The sequence below is a fragment of the Protopterus annectens genome, chromosome 14.part0 (assembly GCF_019279795.1).
Source record: "Protopterus annectens isolate FY-2018-M chromosome 14.part0, PAN1.0, whole genome shotgun sequence".
NCBI classification, from domain to species: Eukaryota; Metazoa; Chordata; order Ceratodontiformes; family Protopteridae; genus Protopterus; species Protopterus annectens.
The window spans coordinates 198,210,838-198,233,596 of record NC_056748.1 but is presented as its reverse complement, the minus strand read 5'-3'; the positions used below and the strand labels follow the sequence as shown (position 1 = coordinate 198,233,596).

Below are 22,759 nucleotides of genomic sequence, written 5' to 3'. Positions count from 1 at the left end.
CTGTGCTTTTCTTTTGATTATGGCTTCTTGAGGTTCATGTTAAAAATGTTCTAGTATATTCTTCAGGACTTTGAAATGCAAATACAGAGGTAAGTGTGCACATTTCCTCACAGGCTAGGTGCTCTTGCTAATAGTTTAACTTTAAAATTCTTGCAAAGCATCATGGATCAGATAGAGACTTTAGGTATAGTTAGTATGGGCTCCTACCTGAGAGTGTCATTGGGTACAGTGATATACAGGTTTACCTTTGAGTAGAATGATGTCATAATCATTTCAACCCGTTTAGTGGATGAGGTGAGGTAACAAGGTATGATTCCTAGAAACAAACAGATGCCGTATGCTGCCCAGTTAAAGAAACTCCAGCTCTACTTAGTGGCATACCGCCTGCTCAGAGGCGATCTGTGCCTGATGTATAAAGCCATGTCCAACCCGGAATTAATGGACATGCTGCACCTCAGAAAATCCAAATCCCATCAAGCTACGCGCTCGAGGGACTTAAACCTCAGCACTGAAATAAATAGGACATGCTGGAGGGACAGATTCATAACCCAGAGGCTCCCTTCACTCTGGAATAAAATCCCAGTCCAGGTTAGGCAGAGTCCCTCATTGACTCTCTTCAAGAGGAATCTTGATGAGTGGATGGGAGATGGTAGGTTTACCCCAGGTATCACTTCTGTGTCACTGTTAGACAGAGGCACAGTATACTAACCTCGAAAAAGGGCATAGCAAAATTAATTTAAAATGGGTGGCGAAAGCCAAACACACTCTGGCTAGGCTTATAAATGCCCTAGGGCAGATAGCCTAGTATGAACCTATGAACCTATGAAAATGATGCTAGATATACAACTGTGGTGCCAAGTTTAATAGTTTTGCTAGCAGTTAGCTCAATTCCCTCAGGAATAAGCCACTGATGCAAAGACAGTGACTGCAGTAAATGACCCTGTTGAGTACTAAGTGGAATATTACTTGCGGAGATAATGAAAACTAGTCTAAAGATTGAGATTCAGTACACGTGGGTCCTTTCAGCGGCTCACACTGTGGAAATGATTCATATTAGGGCCAAGGCATTTTCAGATCTTAGGCATGGCTAAAAAGTAACAAATTCATGTTATCAGGGGACAGTGATCACTACATGTAAACGGGGATTTCCATCTGATGCATGATTAAAAAGAGCCAATGTTCACAGCAATACAGTCTCACTCATCATTACTCACAGCACAAAACGCTAATGGCACTACATTACAAAATATTAACTTACTCTGGTTTGTTTTGCTAATTTTGCTACTTGCTAGTCACTAGTCTACTTTCTAATCATTACTGGAGAAGACCTACAAATCAGAATCGATGCTATTCTGAAAAAAATCAAAAACATGTTGTTGCTCAAAACTGCAAACATCTAAGTAGCTTAACAGCTATTGTGCGCATGCTTTACTGAATTAACCAGTTATTATTTGGTTACTAGGAACAGCTGTAAATGGGAGTAATGCTTAGGACTATTGTGTCTCATGTCAAACTACTCTGCGACTGCAACTACTCTGTTTATCTGAGTTGCAACTACATGATTCTTATAGGTCCAGTATACAGATTCACGAAGGCATATACTTGAACCAATAAAGTTTACACTGCAAGGCCATTCCATCTTGAAAAAAAGATCACAAAAAAATGTCCTGTGCTTTCTTTAGCAAACTGTGATCTCACAGAGCATGTAAAGCAGCCCACTTTGTGCATATACACATCACTCTTATATTGAGATATCAAGCAGTTTCAAGTAGTCACCCCTCAAACAATGAAGCTGACCAATCAAAAATGAAGACCTTGGTATTGTGTAATCTAAGTACCACAATCATATTTTATTGTCAGGGAATATAAATATTATATTCCAGACATTTGACCATTAAACAAGTTTCCGGTATATTGGATTAATTAATGGGTAGCGTAGTGTGTTATTTTCATTAACTTGTATATTGACCATGCCTTGCTGTATGTAGCTTTGAATTCCTGATCAGTGAAGCTATGCTATCTTTAAGGACGTACTGTGACTGTTTCATTAGGAAAGGTAGACAAGATCTAATCCCATACCTGAAGACATAGAACGCTAACATCTGTGTCATGCTTTTAGTAAATGAATGTCATGCTCTTAGTGAATGAATATACTTTGAACATAAGACAATGATTCTGTTGAGTTTTATGAGTTTTTAAGACTAGATAATGCATACTTTGCTTAGAATTACAAGGAGCAACATATAGAGTTTAACAATATATTTAATGAAAATAACATAAGGAAAATTTCAGAACAAATTATCTAAACAATGCAAGACAACAAGAAATAGTGAAATAAGGCAAGAATCCAGTCCTACTAGACATAGAATCCCTTTTTTGGTAATGTATAGGCTATTTAAAAAGAAAAAGTAAAGCTACATTAGGGGATGAAGGCAGAGACCAGTCTGTCAGAATGTAACTCCTAAATGCTTCTGCAAAGGTTTTAATGTTGACTGAGGACAAACTATATGAACATTCTTATTATGTCAATCACACGTTACCATGACAGCATACCTCATAAAGATCGACCATGACATTTCCTTCAGGTCCTCTGCTGCTTTTGACATTCTCCAAGGCCAGTGTAAAGTAGATACCACGGATATCTGAGATATAAAGGTTGTATGTGTCCTCCTGGTTCCACTCCTGAACAGCAGCAAACACCTGGTTCTCATCCGTACTGATGACTTGCATATTCTGTTTGAGAACATAATCAGAATTTATTATATAATTAGTAACCACCAACACATAAAACAAAGTTGGAAAAGAGAATGAAGATTAGTTGTTTACAGGTTTAAAGAAAAGAAAAAAGAATTACAAAATAATGTTATTATGGTTATAACTCAAACTGTTTTACAGTTTAATGGTTAAATATGCTGTACTGAATTAACTTGTTTTAGACTGTGAGCTTAGCACACCAGCAAGCATCACTGGATGCTCAAAGTTACACAGTAGAGTTTTAATGTAGAGAAAAAGACTGGTGAAAGAAATACAGCCCTAATCGAACATGAAATCTTAGTGCAAAGATTATAATCTACTCCAAGAACTACCATTTCTTTTCTGCTCACTTACTATGGATCTTGTGTGGTTAGTAAGACAGACAAAAAATAAAAGTCTAACCCAAATTAAACTAAAATAAGTTCCTGCAGCAGCAGCAGCTGTTACAAGGATCTCTCTGTTACTGTACCCCTACTAACCAAGGCTTTGAGAAAAACGTGATTAGCCAGTGAGGAAATGAATAAATAAATTAGTACAAAACTAAAGAAAGTAAATGGGGTAGCAGTTACAAGGACATGTCCTTCTTATTTCCATTTACTAACTGCAAACCATGGCTCATAGAAAACGATAGTTTTTCAACAGGGGAATATAATTAATTAATTAGTTAATTAATTTTAATTAAAAAACAAAAAACAACAAAACTAATGCAAGTAGCTGCAGCTACAGTCTAAAGGAGAAAGTAGGAGCAGTTGCACTGAAAAGTGTGTGTACGTTCGTGTGTGCACACATGCACACACACACACACACACACACACACACACACACACACACACACAGACATGCGCGCGCGCACACACACACACACACACACACACACACACACACACACACACACACACACACAGACACACACACACACACACACACACACACACACACACACACACACACACACACACACACACACAGATGCACACTCAGTCATGCAGCCTCATTTATGTCCCTACAACAAGCACACATACATGTCCACATTCATGCACACAAATGGACACAGCCCAACCCATGGCTCGATAGCACTTATCTGCAGCATGAGTACTTTTACAGCAGTAGTTTTGCAGCATTTTCTATTTCTTCCTGGACTATAATTTTACTTGGCTGAATTGCTTAGTTACTCAATTGTGATCTACAGACACTTCCAGAGGAGAACATATTGCTAGCTAACATTAGGCAGTCACTCGGAGTTCTGCATTAGTATGTGCCTTCCCCAATGAAACTGCTCTCCAAGATAAGGTCTTAACTTAACAACATGGTCTAGGAATCAGAAAGGCCTACCAAAATGCAGAAACCATCTAGGATAAGACTTCTTTATCTAGGTAAGCATTTCACAATTCTGAGCTATGTCTTGTTTATTGTGTTTTCCTGTTCTCAGTGGTGCACTTCTATGATTATTATTATGTTATTCTTCAGGAATATTAAAGTATGAATGAGTTAAAACAGAAGCCAAAAAGATTAATTGTTTTTGTTAAAGTAATATATACAGGACATCTGCAAAACTTATTGCATAATTCTATTGGCAATTTCTTCATATAACCACTTCTAATTTTAGATCTCACAATACGGGTAATGCATTGCAAAGCACAGTACAGCATTTTATCAAGAGTAGGTACAGCTCAGAAAAGAAAGTTAACTTCACAGGCATGATTAAATAATATAACAATTGTAAAATTAAGTATTATGAAAACAAAAAGAATATCTGAAATGGGCAATCATAAAATTATTTTAATTTAAATATGGGAAAGACTGAGAAATATTCTGAGCAACTAAACACTACCACAGCAAATGCAGAAACATGGCTGCAGTCTCAGCCTCACTCTAATTTTCATTTTGATGACAGCTTCAAAAAGTGATGAAGCTTCTCTAATGCCGTAGATAAGGAGAAAGAGTACTACTGTGATGTGTAGTGAGGGTTACCCCATTAACACAGACAGAAGTGAGGAGGACACAAACACATTATGTATTTCTGGAAAGCTAATGGCATCAGCTTTTAGATTAGTGTTGACAAAGCATTTCGCATGAGATTTGGTTAGTGATTCAAGGAGCTGTAAGAAGTAGTTTAAGGGTAGCCTTTGACTAGTGATTGTGGAACATGAACAGGGATTTGTATTGGTACTTTGGACACAAATAAAGCTCACTCTTTGGTAAGCAGTAAAACATAAATTAGCCTAGAAATAATGGATCTAGTACATATAAGACTGACTGGAGGAATGATGCCTGAGATGACACTGAAAAGCTTACACAAGTATATATGTCTAAGAAGAGTGACCGACTTTGTTTAAACATAAAACTGGTAGTTTATTTGACCTTAGCTTAGTTGTTTACTAGTATGTTTGATTTCTAGTATTATATCTACTCATAGCATGCATGTAATGGGGTAGGTTCCCTTAGTAGAAGATGGTTAGATGCTCATTGTGTACCATTTTGTCTCTTCCTGATAGTCCTAGAATATTTTAATACAACTGATATTTCTAGTAAGGAACTGAGGTAAGTACAATTGTTATTAATTTACAATTTTAGTGGTGAAAAGTGTATGTAGCAATTAACTGTTATTTAATTGGGCACTAGTAACATCTAGCTACCCTACAGTTCAGTTCAAAACTTAGTTATTACATTTCTACACCTTATGTAGTAAAAGCTTTTCTTAATAAAATTCTGGCATTTTATTGACTGAATGGGTCTATATATTCTAATCAGTCCTACTATTCTATCTACAGACACACTACCCCATCAAAGAATGTGCTGGAAAAGTTAATAAGTTATTTGACAGAAAAATTATTTCAGTGCACATAAACACAAGCTCATGACAGATGTTAAGAATAAAAAGCTACTCTCAGAATTAAAAATAATGTTCAAAGATATTTTGAAGAAAAATATTGTACTCTGTATCAGAATGACAGGTCACAGCTGCAAACTCACTTTACTATTCTAGCTTTATTACCGGTAAAGGACAATTTGATAAGTGGACTGACAGTAGATTGTGGTTAAGAAAGTAAAGTAATTTATTTCTGAGATTCGGTGATTAGCACATATGAAGCATTTAAGATTCTTAAGAGAAACAAAAAAATGCAGTACAACATTAAAAATGTGTAATAAGCCTAAGAGCAACACCATCAGTTTATCCTCAGTGTTAAATGTTAAATGTAGACATGTGCACATTATAGTAAGCAACTGGACAAATAATTTGTTAATGGAATACAGCACAGCAATAAAAATAATATTAATCTGACCAATAATTTAAAATGTTACATTTAGACATTTCTGCTGGACTATTCTTGTAAACAGGACTATACAATGCATTTAATATAACATTATCTGTGGTAATTGAATCTTGAAATGGACATAATATTAAAAATATTGTTTCAGAAAGAATAACAGCAACATTTTAAGCCTTTGTGATTTTAAGTGATGACAACGTTCTGATAAGAACTTCAAGTGGTGATGTCATGTTTAAAAGGTTTCCAAGTAGACTAACAAAGGAATATTCTCATTTAAATGACATTACTTGTTACTTAAAAGAAATAGCTCAAATGAAATCATTCATTATCCATTTAAATATCTCTTCTTGTGAAATGTTCATTTATTTCTTGATCTGCTTCTTATTCTGATATGAAATAAAAGATAGAATGCATTTTCAAAGTCTAGTTTTATATATAAAAAATAAAATAAAGTTCTCTATAAATTTAATACCAGAATTCTACAACAGAAATGGTTACATGTGAGCAAAATGCTTTATACTGAAAAGTGTTTTGGCATTTTTAGAAAAAAACTAAGAATAATGTTCTAATTTTAATATAGACTAATCTTCAATCCAGGTATTAACTATTTAAATAAGTCTAATACTGCAGTCAACAACAGAAGCAGAGGTCATAAACTATACCAGCAAAGAAATGAAACATGATGGAGAGAGAGGTTTATCAACCACCATCTCCCCCAGCTCTGGAATAAACTTCCTCTGCAAGTCAAGCAATGTGACTTACGGTCTTCTTTCACACATAACCCGGATTACTGGATGGGTAACCTTAAATTTTCACTGGGACAAACAGGCCTCACCCTCTTTGGAAAAATATGTAAATTCTGAGGGTGGTTACTTGGCATGTTGCTCATGGTCATTAGACTGACTTGCACTGTATGTCCTTGATCATATGGCCCTATGGTCATTAGACTGACTTGCACTGTATATCCATGATCCTATGATCCTATGGTCATTAGACTGACTTGCATTGTATGTCCTTGATCCTATGATTCAATGGTCATTAGACTGAATTGCACTGTATGTCCTTGATCCTATGATCCTATGAATGACTTGCACTGAATGCCCTTGATCCTAAGATCCTATGGTAATTAGACTGACTTGCACTGTATGTCTTTGACCTTATGATCCTATGGTCATTAGACTGACTTGCACTGTATGTCCTTGATCATATGGTCCTATGGTCATTAGACTGACTTGCACTGTATGTCCTTGATCCTATGATCCTATGGTCATTAGACTGACTTGCACTGTATGTCCTTGATCTTATGATCCTATGGTCATTAGACTGACTTGCACTGTATATCCTTGATCCTTTGATCCTAATGAATTATGACAAATTATTCCAGAATCAGTGGCAATGGCTAGACTCTATGATGAGAATGCAAAGCAGTTTTTTTTTACATATATTGTTTTTACTTAAGACTGTTAAAACATATATTAAAATAAAACTCAACCATGTTCCTAGTCTTGGGAGATATTTCAGTAAATTATTTTGTTAGTGCATTGACTAAACAGATAAAATCATTTACATTATCTTATTCGTGTTCATCAGGGGTGTGGCATACACGTGAGGAACTAGTAGCCATGTTCATTCTATAAGTGGCCGTGATACTGGCTTGCATTTAGGGAATATTGACTAAATCACTGATTCATCCACTATATGGTCACTCTCTTTCACAAAAACGACAGACTCTATTAGCCATTGTGGCCGTTTTTCCATAAAAATCACATGCACCATACCACGTTTGTAACACATTACATTCTAACCATACTGAAATGTATATGATGCTCAAACTGAAAATGTTTCTTTTATATTTGCCAGTTTATGTCCACTTTCCCATGCTGGCTACTTTTTCTCAGCTCAGTTATGAATCATAACTTTAGTTCGCTGACTCCTCTGACCCTTTGTAGGTACAAAATTATCAAAAGAGCAGTAGAAAAGGGGACCCTCATCCCCAGCTGCTAATATTAGCACCACTAATTGCCAAACTTTGAGGGGGGCAGGATACACTTGATTAGGACTGATCACCTGATTGATTTAGCTATCAGTCAAAGCCAGAGAAAAATTAGAAGGCTAGCAACATCCCCTACCCTCCAAGAGCTTGGCTTGGTGTTGAGTGATAACAGCGTTCTTTCATCACAAACATGGAATTATGCTTGTCTACTTGATAAGTAGGGTAATAAATTGCTCCACATCAATTGTTTGCCATATTCTTGGCACAAAGCAAAACACCAAGTTCTAATTACCCTGCAAAGAATGATGGTGTTAGCTATACAGCAGCATGTATGAAGAGATTAACCATCACCAGTAAGACAATATGTCTATCAAAAGGCAGACATATATATATATATATATATATATATATATATATATATATATATATATATAGGAACACTTATAATCCCGAAATTCTGAAATACCGAATTTCAGAATCCCGAGATTATAAAGCCAAAAGCTCAAAAGTTTGAAACCCCAGAAGTGCGAATTTCAAAATCCCGAAGTACAGAGATTTTGAAGTAGCGCTTCTGGTGTTGCACTTTGTGAAGGGATAGCTGGAAGTGCAGGTAAGTATTTATGTTTAAAGGTTTTGGTTATGGGCTTTAGTGTGTGTCAGTGTGTTTGGTTACTGTGATCTGTGTGTCTGAGGGGAATGTAGCTTGTATGGTGGTGTTTTTGTGTGTTTGTCTCTGTAGTGCGACTGTGGAGTTACTATATTCAAATAGGGGGTGTGGGGGCACAGCCCCCCACATGGGGGGGTATAGTGGAGCTTGCCCCCCTACTTGTATGTAGTGTAGGTTTGAGTATTTTTGTGTTGGGGAAGCTGTGTGTATGTGTGTGTGGTGTATGGTTAGTGTAGTGTTTGCAATTTTAAAATTCGCTCTTCTGGGGTTTTGGGATTGTCTGGTTTTGGCTTTATGATCTCGAAATTCTGAAATTCAATATTTCAGGATTTTGGGATTATAAAGTGAATCTCTCTCTCTCTCTCTCTCTCTATATATATATATATATATATATATATATATATGGATCTACCTGACAAGGTCGACAAGCCACAACATCGGCAACCAGTTTACCGACACCACATAACCGACAGTTCACAAGGTCGACAAGCCACAACATCGACAACCAGTTTACCGACACCACATAACCGACAGTTCACAAACACGAAAACTCACATGCCCGACAACGAAATCACTGACACCACATAACCGACAGTTCACAAACACGAAACCTCACATGCCCAACACACCATAATAATGACAATCAACAAACAAAACAAATCCCCTGTCCAAAAAGCACACACACAACACAAGCACACCAAAATCCTTACAAACCCACACTAAACCTCACATACACAACTATCTACAACCTTAACCCAAACCCTAACCCTAAGTTCCGTCACTATCGCACACTTACCTAACCCACGCCCTAACCCTAACTCACTTAACCCGCCCTAACCCAAAGACTATCACTACCGCACACTTACCTAACCCGCGCCCTAACCCTAACTCACTTAACCCGCCCCTATCCCAAAGACTATCACTACCGCACACTTACCTAACCCGCGCCCTAACCCTAACTCACTTAACCCACCCCTATCCCTACAGACCGTCAATATCGCACACTTACCTTACTCGCACCCTAACGTCCGTCACTACCGCATACTTACACAGCCTTTTCCCATGTCGGTGTTCTCAGCGTCGGTGTTTTCATCCGTCGGTCTTCTCAGCTGTCGATCTTCTGGCGTCGGTGTTCTCGGCGTCGGCGTTCTGAGCTGTCGACGTTGTCAGACAGACCCATATATATATATATATATATATATATATATATATAGGACAAACTGTTCACTGCACATACATACAGACTGCAGTAATTCAAACTGTTTCCACTGAAATGTTCATCAAATTTAATGCAGTTTGAATTGGTGCACATACAAAATTATGCATTTTTTTATATGGTGTCTTGAAGGACTGTTACCCACAGTATCAATATAAATGTCGTTGTGAAAATGTATAAAGTTTGCATTAATACCTTAGAAAAACTAATTTATTCATTGATCCAGTATCATTTGCATGAATGAAATATTCCAAGGGATATAATCCAGTTGGAAACATAGCTGAAAGTACAACTACTTCCCTTAATTGTCAGGCAGAGATACTTACTGTTGATTACAATTCTTTAAGTGTTTGTTTTAATACTAAACCAGGAATGGAGAATTAATCCAATAGGGAGAGATCCTAAATACTAGTGAGTAACATCTCCTATGATGTCCTTCTATATGACTGTTTTTGATCTACAAATTCATTTTCTGTCACTTCGGAGCTCATGTTTACTAGCCCCTAGTACCCAATGTGTATATCAGGTCAAATAGCTACTCTCCATACCCCCAACTTACTGTTATCTCTGAGGTTTGTTGTGGATCCTGAGGGTGCCCTTGGGACTTGTCTCATCTGTGTTTTCATCCAGGGTACTTTTTATGATTTACCTACTTTCTTTCCCTGCCTCTCCCCCACTCATTGGTTACATCTGAGTGCAAATCCCTTCTTTGAACTATGCTTCCCCTTAGGGAGCATATCAACAAATACTCAAATACTTTCTGACCATAGATTGGCACACTCATCCCTTCCTGGTTAGTCTATTGGACACCGAAGCCACTAACTGAGTCTAGGCTGGCTGTGCTGTAGTCAAGGCTTTATCTCTCTACATCACCAGAGTGCCTTGAAGTAAACATTCTTAGAGAATTAGAGTCCTTTTATTGATACCAATATAAAGCAATAAACAAAAAACTGAAGAAATTATTTATGTCACTAAATACAGATTTTTAGTGAAAAGAAAATGATCACCACTTAACCTCAAAAAAATGTGCCCACCATCAGCTTATATGTTATCACCTATATGAAATGAACATCGTTGACCCCATTATGTGGACCACACATAGAATCACTGGGTTTGCATGGTGCCCAGTGACACAAAGGTGCATGTAGCACTAACAATCCTTACCTTAAGAACCTTTCAGAATCTAACTGGGGATAGTTAGGAATTACAAATGTAGCTACTTTGCAAATCCTGCACCATTTCCGTGACCTGATGCTGCAGTAAGTGGAAGTGCATAAATGGCTTCCATGAACATCAGAGGAGAGGACCATCATTCTGCAGGCATTCTACATCATTTCCCATTTTCCTGAAGTCCTGGCATCTAAAGACTGCACATACATTTCATTTATGATCCCACGTGTATCACATGTTATCCAGTAGATTAACTAGAAGGGCTTCCACTAGAAGGGCTTCCACTAGAAGGGCTTCCACTCCATTAACTGTGAGATGGTGTGCAGTGGACAGGGATTTATGAGCAATAAGTCTGCTTACCATCTAGGCAGTTCCAGTGATACCCACACTGGGAATATCTGTAAGCTCTACCATAATTTCCTGTAGTGTAATTTTCCATGGGAACAGCTTACTGGCAGGTGCATACATTGCCAGCCTCAATGTCTATCAGTATAGACAGCAGTCCACATATCATGGTTTCCGCTGTTACATGTTGCAAGTGATGCAGGATATGAATAGGGACCATGGCTGATGATCCCCAACAGTTGCTCTGGACCATGATAAAGATGGCATAAAACACAATACTGACACAGACAATGAGCATCATTGTGCATGTTGTGAGATTTTTAAAGGCATTAAAAGCAGGATGTAGCAGGATGTACAAGAAAATCAAAAGTATGGAAACAAAAATAAACAGTACCTTTAAATAGGAGTACAAAATATTCCCTGCATTTAATAAAATAGTTCAGTCAAAAAATGTTTACTTGTCTGTAAAGTTATAAGCAAGCCTCTTCCCTGGGAACAGATCTCAGTTCAGGTATGCAAAATGAATATTCACAGGTGATAAGCTTTGAACAAGTAGGACTGTCCATGGTTATAGACCTCTCCTCTCAGCCTCAGGCTTAGTCCAAGGGAAGATATTACAACTGCACCCATCACAAAACCAAGGTATGGATTTCTTATGACTGGCTGTGAGTGCTGGACCACCTATCACCATTGTTTTTTAGCTGGGATCAGTCGATAGCTCACAGTAAAATGAAAGGGATAGAGGTACAGTGCCCACCTGCATAATGTTGTATTGCTATCTGTTCAACTATTTAACTAATGCAAAGGGGCACAATCTGTTACCACAATTAAATGTATACCTATCAAATAGTACTTCAAAAGATAGAGGGTCCATTTCATTATAAGGCATTCACTTTCAAATGCAGAGAATTTTCATTCTGCATTGTCCTGTTTCCCAGTGATATACCACACAAGGTGGTCCTGTCCTTGAAGATATTGAGTTGTCACTACCCCCAAACCTACTTCCGATGCATCTGTATACAAGGTGAACTCTTTAGTAAAATCAGAGGTTATCCCAACAGATTAAGAACATAGGATTTTTTCAGTTCATTAGCATCTTTATCTGCTTCAAGGGACCATTCTACCATACCATGTGCATGGCTTTATACCATCACACCACATTTTCATAAGGTCTATTGGAGAGCAAGCAGTGGTCGCAAAAATAGGTGCAACTTTCCAAAAATATACAACTAGTCTGAAGAAAACCTTCATTTGTTTCTTAGTAGGGGATACAAACAATTTTTGTGGCCTCTGTTTTTTACAATTATTGTTACTAGTGGGCACAGATGCTATTTTATGGTTTCTGTCCTTTTCAGCTGTGGTTTTATTACCCATTTTCCTGTAAATTATCCAGGACAGGTGATCTCCACTTCACCCACTTTAATCATTTTAGCACATACAGTCAAGGCTGCCTGCCTTATGGATTGTAGTACAGCCTAAACCTTAGGTAAAAGAGACATCCAGTCTTCTGAATGAATGATCGCATTTTCTGTATATGATGAAATATAGTGGGAGTTAGGCTTTGATATTTTGTCCGTCAGTCTCTGAAAGTTAGCTAGCACTCCATGAAAGCCAAATGGGAAAACTGTATACTGACACAGGCCATTAAGGATTACAAAAGCTATAAGAGGTTTCTCAAGTTATAGGCACCCCTCTTTCCTTAGCCCAGATCTCAGTTCAGGAACACAAGATGAATAGTCCCAGGTGATAATCCTCTCTTTTTTCTTTGGCAGAAAGGAGGAAAAAGGTACTTGCCAGTGAGAAGTCCAATGTTGTCAGGCATTTATCTTTGTATAAGCTCTCTTTCAGATCATCAGTTCTGGGAATGGGATAGCAACTCAGTTTTGGTATACTATTTAGTTCCCTAAAGTAGTTACAAAATCTGATCCTTCTTCAGATTTAGGGAATAGCATGATCAGGCTGATTCACTTAATCTGATTCCTTAGGTGCACCAAACTTAAACAACTTTCTAATTTTTCCTTTCACTAATCGTTTTTGTAAATCTGGTACACTATAAGTCCTCATCCTGACTTTTACTCCAGGGGTCATATCTATGTTATATTCTGCCCGTTTGGTTCTCCAGGGTATCTCTGGGAACACAACATTCTTTTCCAAAAGTTATTTTGCTTATAGTTTTTGCACTAGTGACAAAGATTATTCTTTTTGGAGCTGCTAATGAATCCCTAGCCTTTTCTGTTCAAGCTTCAATCTGTAAACACTTTGAGTATTCTTTGTCTCCTTCCTTGGCTTAAGAACATTACTACGGCAAATTTACTCTGTTTTTCTTCTTCCAAGCTGTCTAACCTTATAACACGGGGCATTAACATTCTTAATTATCTCAAGCAGTCTCAGCCATCTAGCAGACATGTAATTTCTATAGAAGGTACTTGTACTAGTACATTGTCTCCAAGTTACATTTTTGAAGACTGGTGCCCCTATTATAGACCTGCCCTTCTATATCCTGTGATATAAGGCATGTACTCTTTTCTATAGGCGTTATTAGTTTTAGTCTATCCTGTAAGCTAGCATAACATTTGATCACACTTTTGAAGGGTGTCTCTTCTTCTTCCTGCTAATCCTTGGCAATCTCAAGGTGTACTCGTGTTTGCCTGTCACAAAGAAGTTCCAAAAGGATGAAACCCACTGGGGGCCTGTGGTGGCTGTTTGACTGCAAAGGGTAAGTAACACAGTAATTTGTTGCAGTTTTCCCCATCTGCATCAAAGACTTTCAGTAACATGGATTTCAGTGTTTTATTTAATTTTTTCACTAACCCATCAGTTTGTGGGGAGGTAGATTGATGTCCTCAACTGTTTAACTTTAACACTGTTACATACCTGGTGCATATCCCCGAGATAAATGGAGTATCTTAGTCAATTAATATCTGTTTTGGAATGCCTAAACTGGATAACTGCAATACCAGCCCCTTAGCAATAACCTCTGCATTAGCTTTGTGTAATGACACTGCCTCTGGGAATTTGGGTGTATAATCTGTTATAACTTGGTTGTACTGATACCTATTGATAGATTTACTTATGGCCCAGCATGGTCCATGGTAATGTGTTCAAACTGTACTTTTACAATAGATTTTAAGATCAGGGGACTAGTATACCCTAGATGGGGGGGGGGTAGTTTTCTGACATTCTGGACAGGAAGCACAGCTTTCTGTTTGTTTTATTACACCTGGACAGTAAAATGCGGCTAATATTCTTCACTTTGTTTTGCCACCCCCAGGAGGCTTCCTAATACATGGGTGTAGGCTGGCTTCATTACTAGTCACCAATATGATTTTGGCACTCAACCAAAGAAGAAAGCAAGTCTCCAGCACGCAAGGACCACTTTATTCCAAAATCCAGGTACAGCAGATAAGTGTTTTCATCTTCAAAAAGACTTCATCAGAACTGTTGAAAATAGTAATTAACACCATTAAATAAATGACATCAAGCCATATGATAAATCCAACCAATAAAAAACATGAACCAATTAAATAAAAAAATTCCATAAAAAAACATATAAAGTGTTTTAAATAGCTAGTATACTTCAAGAACAAATTCAAGAGATATACATCTTATTAAACATACACTACTTACATTTGTGTAAAAATATTATACTAATATCATATTATGCACCACAATCTCCTGGCCCTCCTGTTACCCTTCAAGACTTTTAAGCTTGAGCAACAGAGAAATAGAGCAACAGTCATTAAGCCCCGGGAACTGTAATGCATTTAACCTTAAAATCCATATTAACTCTTTCCTACTTAAATGTTCATCTATCAAAAAAACTATTGGGTCCCTTATAACATAATCCAGCACTACAAATTTAAAATCATGCCCTGGTTTCTTACTAACATGTTGATATAATGCATTTGATAGTTTTGCCTAGGCTACATCATTAATATGCTCATATATTCTTTCTTTAATTTTACGCAAATATTTTCCAATGTAAAATGCATTACACTGTTGACATAAAGCACAATAAACCACCCCTTTAGAGTCACAATTGAAATGCCTTTTGATGGTAAATTTCCTATTTCGAATGCAAAAAGATTCACAGACAAGTATATGTTGACATTGAGAACAGTGGTTACACTTAAACGTACCACTAGATCTCATATCACCCCCCCTCTTCATGTCTCATTTCTAATAAATTCTTAAAATATCTCCCCTTTCGGAACACCACCTTAAAATGTTCACCCAAACTCATTTTAATGCTGTCAGTTCTGGACAGAATGTTTTTTAACTACATCCAAAATCTCATAAACTTGAGGGGAAAAGGTAACTATCAAAGAATGGCTAAAATGACCACTAACCACATCCTCAACGTCCTGCCCATTAGGGACACCCCTCTCCTGGGATACACAAGGTATTGGGAGTAATGGTTAAAAAACTCATCCACCTTTTATTACACACTTCCTCCTTCACTTTACCAAGAACTCTCCTGGATAACCCCATTTAGAGAACATGCCCAGTAGGATATCGATCTCCTGATAGAACCTACTGTCATCCGTTATCATGTGAGCCAACCTCACAAGCTAGGCCTTAACCACAGCCTTCTTCTGAGAGGTAGGATGACAACTATCATAATGGAGATAAGAGTTGGAGAAGGTACTTTTCCAGTGCTGTAGCAATTATTGGCATAATCCTTAGTAAGCTGAACATCTAAGTAAGGAAGACTGTCTTTTCTGGATGAATGGGTAAACTTAAGAAAAGATGTACTAGAATTTATATAAGCCAAAAACTCACCTAGTCTAACCTCGGAGTTAACTCAAATCAAAAAAATCATCCAAAAATCTAATATAAAAGTTCCAGCAATGATTGAAGTGACAATTAAAGACAAAATGTTGCTTCCAATATGCCATAATCAAGTTTGCAAAACTAGGGGTGCATGCTGCCCCCATTGCTACAACAGTCAACTGTTTAAATAATTGCCCATCAAAATACAGAAAATTGTTAGTTAACACAATTTCCATGAGAGCTATTACTGTATTAACATTGTTAGAGTCCAATATCCCCACATCAAAAAGCATGGATATAAATTCTGCACATCAATTGATACCAGTAGGGAATCCCGGGAAAATTTTACCCTGGTAAGTCTATACAAAACAATCCCACAAATCCCTACACACTTGATTGACCCTGTATACAGAAGGTTTTAACTTGCTATAAACATATTTTGCAATATAAAAAAAATTCTTACTCATGTAAGCATCAACAATCGGCCTCAAAGGGGGATTTTGGATATCCTTGTGGATCTTCTTGATTCCAAATATCCCTGCTACCACAGGATTGTCATTGCTTAAACAGTTATACACACCTGGAGTAATTTGGCCCTGCATTATTATATTATATTGCGAAATATGTTGGTAGCAACCAGGGATGAATTTCTGGTTTTTCATCCAGTCATTGTTCTTTAACCATGCTTTACAAACAATAACAACATCAGTCTTGTGGGAACAACAAATTTTCTGATAAAAAACTTTATTATTAATGCTCCTAGCATTAACAATCATCAGAGACACATCACATGTTGCTATCTGTGAAATGTTAAATTTTCAACATGGCAAAGATCCTGCCAAGTGTTTGTCAAATATTGCAAAATATCCGCTGCAAAAACTCTCTTACTAGATCTTGACAAATGCGTGCCATCCTGTCTGAACACGTGGTCAAAACTAGGCTTGTATATTCTACACATTTCCATTTTTAAAACAGGACATTTTTTCAATGTAGGCATTTACCTCAAAAAAATCTTTTCATTCATAGTGACCTAACTATCCTTTCTGTATGTGATTTGTGAAAAATATGTGCTAACAACCATGCAAGCTATACTATCTAAGAGGCTGTAAGTTCCCTACTAACAGTCAGAGAGTCCTTGTGGATGACATCATTTGTACCGATATGAATAAAAGCAGATCTGTACTTCCTTACATTAAGGCATTATTATGCTATATATATATATATATATATATATATATATATATATATATATATACATATTATTATATTTATATATGTGTGTGTGTGTGTGTGTGTGTGTGAATGAGAGGGAAGACAGAGGAATGGTGAGGATGCAGGGAGTAGAGGTGGTGAAGGTGGATGAGTTTAAATACTTGGGATCAACAGTTCAGAGTAATGGTGAGTGTGGAAGAGAGGTGAAGAAGAGAGTACAGGCAGGATGGAGTGGGTGGAGAAGAGTGTCAGGAGTGATTTGTGACAGACGAGTACCAGTAAGAGTGAAAGAGAAGGTCTACAAAAGAGTAGTGAGACCAGCTATATTATATGGGTTGGAGACAGTGGCATTGACAAAAAGGGAGGAGTCAGAGCTGGACGTGGCAGAGTTAAATATGTTAAGACTTGCACAGGATGTGACGAGGGAGGACAGGATTAGGAATAAGTATATTAGAGGGTCAGCCCAGGTTGGAAGGTTTAGAGACAAAGCCAGAGGCAAGTTTACATTGGTTTGGACATATGCTGAGTAAGGATGCAGAGTATATTGGGAAAAAGATGCTATGGATGAAGCTGCCAGGTAACTGGAAAAGAGAAGGCCTAAGATAAGGTTTATGGATGTGGTGAGAGAGGACATGCAGGTGGTTGGTGTGACAGAGCAGGATGCAGAGGTCAGGAAGAAGTGGAAACAGATGATCCGCTGTGGCGAACCCTAACGGGAGCAGCCGAAAGAAGAAGAAGACTTCCTTACATTAAAGCATTCCAAGACTTATCTCACATCTTCTAATTTTGCTACTGGCAAGCATAACACTATTTGATGTTTATTATCTTCTCTGCAGATATAAATAGCAGTTGCTCTAAAAACTGAATCTCCAATTGCAAGCATATTTTTTCTGACCAGATCTGAAGAATCTTCAACTTCTAATACAGTAATATTTGCTCTATCAGTTGTTACAAAGGAATGATCTTAATTACCATTAGTCTTATTAATCCTGCTGTTTTCTTCACATATTAAATTAGCAAGCACACAAGTCTCATCCAGGTGGCTTTGTACACCCACAGCTTCAGCCGTGCAGTCAACATCTGTCTTTCTCGTACACCCACAGCTTCAGCCATACAGTCAACATCTGTCTTTCTCGTACACCCACAGCTTCAGCCATGCAGTCATCTGTCTTTCTCTTCCTTTCTCTTACAGTAATGTTCTTCAAATCATTTCATGTTCAGTTTTGATTTCTTCCTTTTTACCTGCCCTTTGCTTCTTTTTTTTTTACATTCACTTTCGGAAAATGTATTCCTTTTTCTGGAAACTGAAAGTTTTCTGATAGAAAAATTTTATCATTCCCTGTAATGTGTGTGACATAACAAAGCAGTGTTCCTTTTAGTACGTATTCTCTTTACATACATTAATCAGTTTGTTTTTCTTCCTTGTTATTTGTTGTGAACTTCTTTATTTCTTTTTTTTTTTGTTTGTTTCCTTCTAAGCAATCTGTATCCTCAGACTGCTGAATACTTGCATCCGGAATTCCAAGGTTGGCAGAGGCATCATCTTGTTTCACAGGGGTTGAATTATCTTTACAGACAATAGACACATCATTTCCTAAATGTGTTCTATTTGCTCTTTGCCTAACATTATTTATCTTACCAGTCCAGTCATTAATATATGTAATAACAGTTCTCAAAGCTGTGCCAGTTGCAAAAGTGCATTCATCATCAGTAAGTATATATTTACTTTTAATAATAGTAAGCAAATCATCCAACTTTTGACATGAGGAACAAAGACCACCAGTGTTATCAAATGTAACCTTTAAATATGAGTAGCATTTATTACACCGTGCAATATATTTGTGCTTTAGCAAACTATCAGTTGCACACTCATTTAAGGAATCCATATTCAGCTTCAAATGAATAAAATATTATAAAAGAAAAGAATCTTCAAAATCAGAAACCACAACATTCAAAGAAAACTTAAATCAACTTCTGTGATAAAAATCGCACAAACAATATACAACTAAATATTAAAGTAAGTACAATAAAGTTGTTCTCACCATGCAAGTTTTGAAAATGAGACAAAAGCTATAATTCTTCATGTCATGCATCACTTGCATCACACTTCTTTTTAACATTAAAGAGAAATATATCACAAACCAAGATAGGATTGTTTAGATAAGCTCTGCATTGTACTCTCTCCAGTCTGTGTGAATTTATAGCTGATCAGCCCCCTTGGGATGGCTAGAGCTTGCCTGTCTAAAACCTATCCTTTTCTAATAACCAACAGTGAAAATTAAAGTTAAAACAACAAAATATAAATCAAAGTAAATCTTCTTATCTACAAACTATCCTTTCTTTCCTACAAACAGGGCAAAACAGTTATAAAAAATAAAATATAGATTCAAATAAAACTTCTCTTACCAGATAATTCCACAATAAATCACAAACCAAGTTAGGATTATAAGCTCTGGACAGTATAGTTTGAAAAGGTTTGCTATGACAATTGGTGTCTTGCTATGCTAGACATTTAGGAAATGTCTGTCTGCAGCAGTAGCATTGTGGACACTACTTCATATATTGGATGACCAAATGTTTACTATATATATATATATATATATATATATATATATACACATATATATATATACATATATATATATCTACACAGATAGAGAGAGAGAGAGATGATCATGTTATCTATTATTACCCATTGCAGACTGCCTTATACTTGGAGATTTTATTGTATCACTGTGTTTTTTGAGGGAGGGGGGATGTTTCACTTTTGCATGTTTGACTTCATCAGCCTGGCATTATGACATGGTAGAAGGGCAAAATGGATATTTTGGAATTTAATGTTTCAGAACATTCTATGGTTGCTTATTTTAGAGGCTGGATGGTGGGAAGGGCAAAAAATTTGCAATCAATTAAAGTGATGAGAGGTAATAAGATCTTGTGATTATATGTTATGATGATGCATACCATTGAGGAGACTAAAGGAGAATGAGGGGAGGGTTGTGGCAGAGAAGGGGAAGAAATTAAAATTGTTTGTTACTGTAGTGTTATGGCTTATAAGGGAAGGAATTGCAGAGAGGTAGAGACCTCATCAGAGAAAGAAAAAGGTGCTAGAGAGCAGAAAAGGAATTGCAGATGACAAAAATGAGGGAAGGTCTGAAATCTGTAGAGGAGGCTAGTTGGACGCAGAGGTAGGTAGCAGAGGGGTGGTGGCATATAGTAGAATGTGAATAAATAATTCCTGTGGAAGATAACATATCAGAGGAAGAAAATATAGGTAAAGGTTATGAAAGATGAGCAATGACAACTGGTTATCAAGAGTAAAAATATTAGGAAGCTGCTAAAAAGCATTTGTGGGAATTTATATCGGATAATTTTATACAGCAGGATATCTTATACAAGGAATGGTAAGTTTTGGAAGGAGAAGTACTTGAGAAGTTTCATTGCCATGAAAGCCAGAGGCTATACCACTAACTGGATGTATGGAGAGATGGAAAGAAGGTGGGCAATATGTTTTTTCACTAATTTTTTTTTCTTAACTTGGTAGGTCTAAATTGGGATCAGCCTTGATAAGGGTATTGAATGAGTTCATGGTCATGGATTAGATTCATGAGTCCATGAAAGAGGCAGAAATGGTTGTGTTGACTATGGAAGAGGGTGACCTGGAAGATTCTGCAAATATCTGCCATATATCATTATGTAATGGCGATGTTTCAATATTTGGTATGGACAGCTAATTTAGATCCAAATGTTTCCTAATTTGTAGAATATGGTTCAGGAGAGGTTAAAATGGATTCTGTCTGATGCTTGTTGGAGTGTTTTGTTAAATTTTGTTGCTTGGGCAGAGAAAGAATGGACACAGGGTGAGAGGTTTGCTGTACTTTCCAAAGGTGCTTGGCATGTTAAATTGGGAATTTTTATTAGTACAGGAAGACTGGTATCAACAGAAGGTAAACTTTTACACTGAATTACTGCTCCCTACTCAACACCATGGGTGAGCATTAAGGACAGTTCAGCAAATTCTGTGAAGATTGCATTACAGAGGGGACTAAGGCAGGGTTGCTCGACTAGCTCTATTATTAAAGGAAATTGACTCAGTTGCAACTACAATTTTTTGGGACAGAAAAAGTGGACGATGGAGAAACCAGTATTAATATGTTGTGGAATGATGAATGCATCATTTGTAAAAGTGATGGCTTCACTTCTATATCTGACACAACATATTACAGAAAAAATAAATAGTGTTCTTATGTAAACTCTCTATATTATGTCAGTGAAAACTTGTAAAAATTCTAATGTATGTGATGGAAAAGCTGTTATTAAGGACAGGGCTTGTAGCCCATAATCTCAGAGATATTTGTCTCTCTTAGAGGGGGATTTTTAGTATGAGTAAACAATCTTGGAGAACACTGACTGGAAGGAGATCCTGAGTACCAGAAAACTACCTGTGGCTCTGTAGCCTGATTGCCAAGGACCTACCTGTAGGTACTCAAGGACCACCAGGAGCCTGTTTTATCACTGTACTGAGAGTTGCAAGACAGCATAACCTAAGCTGAAGTAACAAAGCTGAAGGCTGTGAGAGATTGATATAATTCACTGAGGGATTTTAAGTTAAACTATAAATAAACAAAAATTATACTCAGCAAGACTATACTCATTTTATTTAAGTTGAACATGAACTCCATTTCTTTTACGTCTTTACTATAAATTAATTGCACTTGAGCCAAATAACTTATCTCTAGTGAGCACTACATAATACAATTTGTACAGATGCAGTACATGACTTTCCTGGATGATGATGATGATGACAGTGCAGCACGGGTGAGGTTTGGTGAGAGGCCATTCTGTGCTTCTGCCCAAAGACATCACTTCATATTAAAGTAGTGAAGGATAAGGAGCGGGACAAATGCCATGGTAGATAAGTAATTGGGGATTAGATATACTGTCCTCAGTTAAGGAAATAACCAAGGAAGGTCAGAAAAATTGGAAAGAGCTACAGAAGAAGATCATTTTCTTGGCTAGGTGGTCATGGATGGTGAATTCATCCCCATTTCAAAGGAATCACAATGTTTTAAAATGTGAAAACAATTATTCTCAAACATAGTGCCTTTCAATTTTAATGTTTCCATTGAAGTCAATTCTTTCTCACTACCCAATAATCTCCTGTTTCCACAACATTAAGCACAATAATTAAATCTGCAGTGGATTCTGAGAGAATACCACAGGCTTTGCTTTAAAATGAGCTACAGCTACATTCAATTCCCAAGATGTCTTTAATCAGTCAGAAATGTCCAGCAGTACTATTAGTATTTATCTAGATGCACATGTCCACAAATTCATTTTTTTTTCTTTTCACAAAG

The 22,759-nt window shown here is 37.0% G+C and overlaps 1 protein-coding gene across 1 annotated transcript in view; it reads right to left on the bottom strand.

Moving 5' to 3' along the window:
• LOC122788639 (VPS10 domain-containing receptor SorCS1-like) overlaps nucleotides 1–22,759 on the bottom strand; it is a 1,297,464-nt gene that overhangs the window by 1,060,692 nt on the left and 214,013 nt on the right. The window contains exon 5 of the mRNA XM_044055539.1: nucleotides 2,554–2,733. Coding sequence (XP_043911474.1) covers nucleotides 2,554–2,733 — 180 coding nt within the window. The remainder of the gene's footprint in view (nucleotides 1–2,553; nucleotides 2,734–22,759) is intronic.